Genomic DNA, 8,597 nt, shown 5'->3' on the forward strand with positions numbered 1-8,597 from the left:
TTATATATTTTGCTAAATTACAGTTACACCCTTTGAAGTTATAGTCGTAATTACAACTTCCACACTTTCTTTTTAAATGCAAAATTTATACAAACACATTCTAAAAAATATTACACTAACACCCTTTAAGAGGTGCAGTTGTAATTTTATAAAATATAGAGGATATTTATATAAATTAATCTAATTTTGGGAGGTGTAAATGTAATTTAGCAAAAATTGTAATCTTATCCAAAACCCCAACAGCTAAAACCACAAAATCCACATACCAAAGGGTATAACGTACAACGCATAAGCAGAGACGTACAGCTCTCAATTGTGTTCTTTTTTCCTTTTTTTTTGGGATAATTTACTGCTCTTATATTCCCATTTCCGATTTGTTTGTACTTTGTAGTTGTATTTTCTCTCTCTAAAATCCCAACCTTTCTTTCTCTCTCTACTTTGTGTCGGTGTCAGATCTCGGCATCCCTCCCTCCCTCTCTCTCTCTCTCCCCCTCCCTCAAACCCCACACCAACAGCTAAAGGGTTCCTTAAGATCCACACATTCACACTCTCGCATGCAAAAGGCGTAGAATTGCGTATAAATAACTGCGCAAGACAGGAAATTTGTAAATTTTGTGGGGTTCAGGAGGGTTATTGATTGTTGGTTTTGTTGGTGTATGATTGCTGGTGAGGGAGAAGAAGAGGAGGAGGAGCGTTTATATGAAGGATATATTTCTGTGTGTTTTCAGTAGTAATTCAAGGCAGGACTGTTCCTTCGCCATCCGAAGCAGGGGTAGATGGGGGAAATGTGGCTGAATTTTGTGTTGAACTTTTCATGAGAATCTTGGGAAAGATATCTTTCATTGTTGTACTTTGATTCTTTGCGTTTGAGGACTGCTGAAAAAATTCTGTTTTGTGGGGGATATTTTGAATTTCTTTGGAAATGCAGACGGATCACCGAAAGAAAGTGAGTTGCTTTTCTTTTCCGCATGTTTACTCTCGAGATTTTATGATTTTGTTTTCCATAGCGGATTCAAATTTCATAGAAATACTGGAAATAGGACTGAAAATGGATTTTGGGTTCTTGGGGTTTTGTGTTTCATGTGCATATGTGTTGAAGAGTTGTTCTTGAGATTTGTCTGTTCTTTATTTTTCCTTTTCTTATTAAATTCCATATTCCTGTTTTAGTGGTGCAAAGAGAAACACAAATGTGCAAGTTATGAATCGTGTGGTGCATTAGTTGGCTAATTAATTGTTTGACGACTGATTGAATTTATAGTTTTAGGCTGGTGATGGCGAGATGATGAATAGGAATTTTATTGTTTCAGATTGTTATGTGTTACATTACATGCCCTGCCGGATTTTTCCAAAGAGACAAATAAATGAACACTTTCGGCTGTGATACTCCTGTTTTTGGTTTCCAAGATACTTTGTGTTATGTTAACTCTTTCATCATCTCTAATTAATAGCTTAAATTAACTACGTCTATTTTTCCTTTCTTTTCTAGTACTGATTGTTTGCACAAAGTTGGAGTTATCTTTTCCTCTTTCTCTTCCTTTTTCATATTCGCCAGTTAAAATTTCAACTATTGCTAGTAGATGGCGGACAGCATCTTTTCGTTTTATATGCCATATTAGATTATTCATAGGGAGTTTGTATTGGATTAATCTTATGAAGAATTGTCAGTTGCAGGCCATCTCCTGTTTGAAGATTTGGTAATAATGGCTTGATATGAATATTCTTGCACTCGTACTGCTAAATATCCTTTTTACAAGGGAAAAATTATTCTGCTTGATGAAAGTTTTTCTTCCTTCAAGGAACAACATGTATACGTAGTATTGAAAAAATGGAGGAGAAAGAAATAATCTTTTAGATCCATTGACACTGTTATATGCTTGCTTGTCTATCATATTTGGTAGTTACAATTTTCTTTAGAAAGAAACTTCAGATTGATCTTTCATGATGTCCCCTTGACAAGGCCAATACGTGTAACAGAATATTTTTAATTGTGTAAGCATCAAAATTGTATCCACTTGACTTTTACATGTTTTCACTTGTGGAGAAAGTGAACTAAATTCTCTCTCATATTGGGGCCAAAGCCAATCTTTTCCTCTGGTTGCACACTTGTTTTCCCTTGCTTTATATTGAAATTCATGATTTGCGGTGTCTTTTCTTTTTTGGAAATTGAATTCTATTCAACAAAAGAAGTGTTGTCCTGTTCTTCTGTCACTCACTATGCTCTCTTATTTTCTGAATTCTTTTATTAATGGTTGTTTTGTCTTTGCAACATATTATTTTACTTCTTTCTGCATGCATATATTAGTAATAGAAGTAGTCAAATTTTGACAGCACATTATGTTCATTTTTATATACATTATTATGTTCGAACTACAATTTTATTAATTGATTGGTATATTATGTGATTCATTTCGTCACTGAATTAATTATTTCTTATTCTATGAAACAGAGTTCCACAGAAATGGAATTTTTTTCTGAGTATGGTGATGCAAGCAGGTATAAGATCCAGGAGGTCATAGGAAAAGGAAGCTATGGTGTTGTTTGTTCAGCGATTGACACCCATACTGGTGAAAAAGTGGCAATAAAGAAAATACATGATGTTTTTGAACACATTTCAGACGCTGCTCGAATTCTTCGAGAAGTAAAGCTTCTCAGACTTCTGCGACACCCGGATATTGTTGAAATCAAACACATTATGCTTCCTCCTTCAAGGAGAGAATTCAAAGATATCTTTGTTGTTTTTGAGCTAATGGAATCAGATCTTCATCAAGTCATTAAGGCTAATGATGATTTGACACGGGAACATTATCAATTTTTCCTTTACCAATTGCTTCGAGCCCTTAAATATATTCACACCGGTAACCTTCCTGCTACCCTTCTTTGCTTTTGCATGTTTCTCTTATTAGAGTCCCCACCCAGATATAGTAGAAAAATAAGAAATATGAGTCTGATTCTTCAATCTGGTCACCACTAGGAATTTATGTATGACTATACACTCCTCCAATGACTGGAATGTGAGCCTAAGTTATGATCTACAGTGTTGACGATTGTCAAGATGGCTGCCATTATGTCACGGTTAATGTCTTTGCTGTTCTTGTGTCTTGTTTTTGCCTTGTCATTCAGTCGGTGTATTTAATTGTGAATTTGTGAAGTTATCTGATGACTAAGAATTTGGCTGCAGCAAATGTTTATCATCGGGATTTGAAACCAAAAAATATTCTGGCAAATGCAAATTGTAAACTCAAAATCTGTGATTTTGGATTGGCTAGAGTGGCATTCAGTGACACACCTACAACAATATTTTGGACGGTATGGACATAAGAATTTCGGACATTTATTATTTAGTTTGTTTGATTCTTTTTGCTCGTTTATGAGAGCTTTACACGTTATGGAATAAAATATAGGATTATGTTGCTACAAGATGGTACAGGGCTCCAGAATTGTGCGGCTCATTTTTCTCAAAGGTATAAATTTGCATCTCATCAGCCATGAAAAGTGTGTACTCAGTTATATTTGTAATTAGATTGCAACTATCAGGTACCCTTCCTTCTAAAATATTACGATTTTGTTCCTCTAGCTTTAGATCGATCTGTTTCAATGGTGTTATTATTATATTTTTACCTTATCTATTATTCAACATTACAATTCCTTGTCATTCAAAGGCTTCAAGGCACACAATGGGCTGCGCCTGCAGGTAGTGTCCATAGCCGGTCCTAGGGGTGGTCCTGGGCCTTTAAATGGCCTCCATGGGTCCATTTTAAACCCACAACCACCCATGGACTGGCCCAATCCAGGCCCGGACGAAACCTTGTTGGGCCTGATTATTCTTATATTTATTTTATTTTGTGGAATTGAGGTATTCTTTTGAACAATTACATAAATTTATGATTGTCTTATGAAATCGATAAATAATAAATTAATCAAACCAAAAATTGTAATAAAAAAATTATAACTAGAAAAAACTAGCGAAAACTACATCATGAATTTAAATAATAATTTGACTAACAAGGTTACAATAATAAACCTAGATGATAATAAGCCCAAAAAATACATAAAATAAACTTTGAATAAAAATAAAGAAAGAGTATTAATGTTAGTGTATTAAAACCTAAGAAATAAAACAATAAAGATAAAAATTTTAGAGTTTCAAAAATATAAATAACCTATTAGTATAGTCAACTTGTTTGAATATATTTGAATATAAATAAAACCTGTGCTCATGTACTTATACTTCTTGGTCTGATCGCCTATTTTCAGTATACTCCAGCAATTGATATATGGAGTATTGGCTGCATTTTTGCCGAGGTTTTGACTGGGAAGCCACTTTTTCCTGGAAAGAATGTTGTTCACCAGCTGGATATGATAACTGATCTTCTTGGAACTCCATCAATGGATACAATTTCTCGAGTAACAATTTCTTCATCAATTCATATTTATGGTATTTGCAGATCTTTAAGGTTTGCTTACATGCACCAACCTGCTCTTGGTATTCTATTTCTTGTATTCTTTGTTTAGGTTCGAAATGAGAAGGCTAGAAGATATCTTACAAGCATGAGAAAGAAGCAGCCGGTTCCTTTTTCTCATAAATTTCCAAATGCTGATCCCTTGGCCCTTCGGCTCTTGGAGAGGCTGCTTGCTTTTGATCCAAAGGACCGTCCTACAGCTGAAGAGGTTTAACAAGTCTTGAGTTTCTTAAAACTTATTTTCAATTGGAAGTCTTTTGGATGTTTAGGAGACCCATTTGATTGAATTCGATGTCCTTTACACGCAGCATTTCCCTTATCTACTAATACCAGTATATTTGAATATGTCTTGTATATTGGTTTGGGATTTTATAATATCCTTGTTTCTAAGTTTGTTCAATCGTTTTCTTCCTTTTGTGCATTTTTCAGGCACTGGCTGATCCTTACTTTAAGGGATTGGCCAAAGTTGAGAGAGAACCATCCTGCCAGCCAATTTCAAAAATGGAATTTGAATTTGAGAGGCGAAGAGTCACAAAGGAGGATATCCGAGAATTAATATTCCGTGAGATATTAGAGTACCATCCTCAGCTGCTGAAGGATTACATTAATGGAATTGAGAGAACCAACTTCCTATATCCAAGGTGATAATTGCTTATCATGATACCTTCCTTATCCCCTTTTTATTGTTGATCGAAATTGTTCCTTCCCCTATCACTGTATATATTGCTGATCTTGCAAAATATATCCCTTGTTTAGTGCTGTAGATCAATTCAAAAAGCAGTTTGCTCATTTGGAAGAAAATACTGGTAAGAGTGGACCAGTGATTCCTCTTGAAAGAAAGCACGTTTCCCTTCCTAGGTATTGAAAGCAAAACTCAGCACTTTCATTCTGTCATCCTTGTTTTTTGGTTCTTTCTTTTTGCTTTTTGCCTTTTGTTCTGTTTGGGGTGTTTGTGTTTTGTTTTCCTTTTATGTTTTTGTTTTACTAATTTTGTCTTGTGAATAAAACTGAGCCATGTATCTTAGCCTAGTAAGATTTGGTATTGGGCTGTGCTCCTATTAGTATTACGTAGTTACTCTAAACCACTAGTTTTTAGTAATGGGGATTTCTCCAGTTTTGCTGGTCCATCAATGATCAATGAACTTGATGTCTCATGTTGTTGTCAAACTTCAACTGAAATATTATATAGTTGGTATTATCATCCTGTGTTCTATAGTCTATTTGTAGTTCATCTCCTTGTTTCTTGGCCTCATAGTCATTCGTGCACCACTTTTGACTCATACTGCCAAATGCTGGAGCTTTTTATCTCATGGAAGAGTACCGTGATTTTGGTTATGGACATCTATAATTTATGTGCAAATGATGTGAAGATGCTTTGTACTAATTTTACTAGAAGAAAACAGAGGAGTTCATGTTGAACTATAATTGAATAATTTAAATGTGGTATAAGAAATATGGTGTTAATTTATTAGTAAATTCCATTTTAGATGATTATAGAAATTTATATGAGTTATTGTGTGGACATGTCATGGTTGGGAGATTGGACATTGAAGCTCTCTTTGGTTCAATGGAAGCAATGTGAAAGTGGAAGGGGTAGGGCCTATGGTATTTTCTTTACATAAGGATGTATGATACTTTTTTCCTCAAGTTGTTGGTATGATTGAAATGAAAGAATAACAAAAATTTGAACTACTTTCCTTTGTTGGAATCAATTAAAATGAAGTGAGATGGCAAGATTAAGTTTTATAGTTTTACCAATTAAACATTATTTAATGTTTGTGCCATACAATTAATAAATTAGTATTAAATGATTTAAAATTACTCATAATTAACTCAAGTATTATTAGCTTGGAAGCTCTTTAACAATAGCAAGCAAAAGGCAAGAATAAAAATAAAATTTTTATTTTCTTTGCCAGGGATGAGAGCATGAAGAAGATTAATGTATAGATGCTATTTAAGCAGAGAAGGGATATATGAAAGCGGGAAGATAATTAAAATGAAAGAATTGTGAAGAAATTGTGTTTATGGGGAATATGGTAAAAGACAATCCAGAAAAGGGTTTTTTTCCGAGTCTTTTAGTTCTATATTTTCACTTTTTTGTTTAATTTTTGATTGAAATGGAATTCGAATCCAAAGGGGTTTAATCTAAATCTTGTTTTATCTCCTCTCCACTTATTTTTCCAAAAACTAAATATAGAACTTTTTCATTATATTGACTTTTCTTCCCAACCAAACTCACTCCAAGGAAGGAACTAACACCGAGTTTGGTGATTGTCGTAGAGTTTCTTCACTTTTAAATATATGGTAGCAATTGTAAAACCGACTTTGTTGATTGTCGAAGATGTATTAAAACCAGCATCAATTGTAATCCTTAGCTCATGCCCTGAAACTCATACATGTTGGAAAAGGGATGTCCAAGTGGAGTAACTTATAATCAGATGTCTAGAAGTTGCTCCAGGTTTGTTACTTTTATTTGCTGTTCCTTCTGAAAGGAGTTATTATAAAAAAACAAATAAAATCTTGGAAATTGTTTGGTTTGGTCTACTCTTGTTTTCAAATGTGTAGATGGTGTACATGTTACTCAATCCACCAAAATAGAACCACGTAATTTACTATTTTCACCATGTCCAATTCTTTCCTCATGCAGTGTTGAAAGCTGTTATTAATGAAAATTCAATTCTAGTTGCTATCGTCTTATTTCATTGCTCCCTTCTGTGGTTTGCATATGTTGTGCTCATTATCAGATTACTGGACACCATCTGCTTTCTGTTATTATTCGATTGCATCATTTGTTACTGATCATGCTTGATTTTTCGTATGCATGCCTCTGGGTTTATTTTGCATTACATCCACACTTGTTATTGTGCAGGTCTACTACCATTGTATATTCAAATCCAGTACCTCAAAAAGATCAGACTGCTATTTCAAATGCCAAAGATCGGCAGAATCTTGAACAATCATGCAGCCGAAACTCAAGAGATTTCATTGGGCTTCACAATAGTTTAGCACGAACCTTGCAACCACCACACAGGATCCCCCAAGGTACTTGACAAATTTTAACCCCTTATCATGCTTTTCTCTTATGCGTGAATTATTATGTGTTTCCCTAGCATTTTTCCACTTATTCATATTTTTACTTTTGATGCTCAGCCAAACCAGGAAAAGTAGTTGGCCCAGTTTTGCCATCTGAGAACGGAAATGCATATGATTCTAGAACCCTAGTCAGAAACACTCTCCCCCCCCAGATCATTCCCTCGGCTTACTGTTACCATAGGAGCAGCACAGGAAAGCAAGAGAGATCAGTAGGTGATGCCCCGCGAGAGTTCACTTCTCATACAAAACAAATACCAAACTGTAGCATGGCTGCCAAATTAGCCCCCGATATAGCAATAAATATAGATAGCAACCCATTTTACATTACTCGAGCTGCAGTCACAAAACTTGACCATGTTGATGATGGGGTTACCATCGATACAAATCTTCTACAAGCAAAATCTCAATATAGCACTGCAGTAGCAGCCACAAGTATGGTTGCACAACAAAAGGTAGGTAGCATCCAGTACGGTATGGCGAGGATGTATTAGTTGCAGGGTTTAATATGAGGGAGGAAATGGACCACTTATTGCAGAATTCAACATATTGCAACAGTTGGCTGTTTCCATGGTGGTGGTGTACAGAACAGGAAACATTAGGGGCGGCGGTTTGACTTGCGGCGGAATCGTTTTGTGAATTGTTCTTTTCCCATGATAAATAATATGACAATTTTACAGGGTCACATTTCTTTCTTGGTGTATATGTAATATTCATGTGAATACACACACCAATGTTGGATGTTTTCGGGTAATATTTTTAAATGGACTTTGAAAAAAATCTCATTCTTGGAAGTCCATTTGTACAAGTGGATTTTATTTCTTTTTTTGGAGCGGTAATAACACGATCGTATCAATATCTTGATATACTGAACAATACATTAATTCAATCAATGCATCAATATAACTAAGAACAACAGATAAATTATAATAATTACATAAAGTGAATCAAAAGTTCATACATTTGATGGGATTTAAATTCATGATTTGATATATTTGATGAAATTTGAATTCATAATTTGAATTTGTTTACGAGACTTTATACTTA

General features: G+C 34.6%; 1 protein-coding gene across 1 annotated transcript; it reads left to right on the top strand.

Annotated features, from left to right (window-relative positions):
* The first annotated feature begins 375 nt into the window (after positions 1–375).
* LOC105176847 (mitogen-activated protein kinase 20) lies at positions 376–8,344 on the top strand. The gene is made up of 10 exons (XM_011099780.3): positions 376–946; positions 2,447–2,855; positions 3,179–3,306; positions 3,402–3,461; positions 4,255–4,404; positions 4,513–4,668; positions 4,890–5,101; positions 5,217–5,318; positions 7,330–7,502; positions 7,611–8,344. Exons 1-10 carry the CDS (start codon positions 923–925, stop codon positions 8,042–8,044), a joined length of 1,848 nt encoding a protein of 615 aa, XP_011098082.1. The 5' UTR covers positions 376–922; the 3' UTR covers positions 8,045–8,344.
* Positions 8,345–8,597: the final 253 nt, after the last annotated feature.

The sequence above is a fragment of the Sesamum indicum genome, linkage group LG13 (genome assembly GCF_026168435.1).
Source record: "Sesamum indicum cultivar Baizhima isolate 11 linkage group LG13, ASM2616843v1, whole genome shotgun sequence".
Classification (NCBI taxonomy): Eukaryota; Viridiplantae; Streptophyta; class Magnoliopsida; order Lamiales; family Pedaliaceae; genus Sesamum; species Sesamum indicum.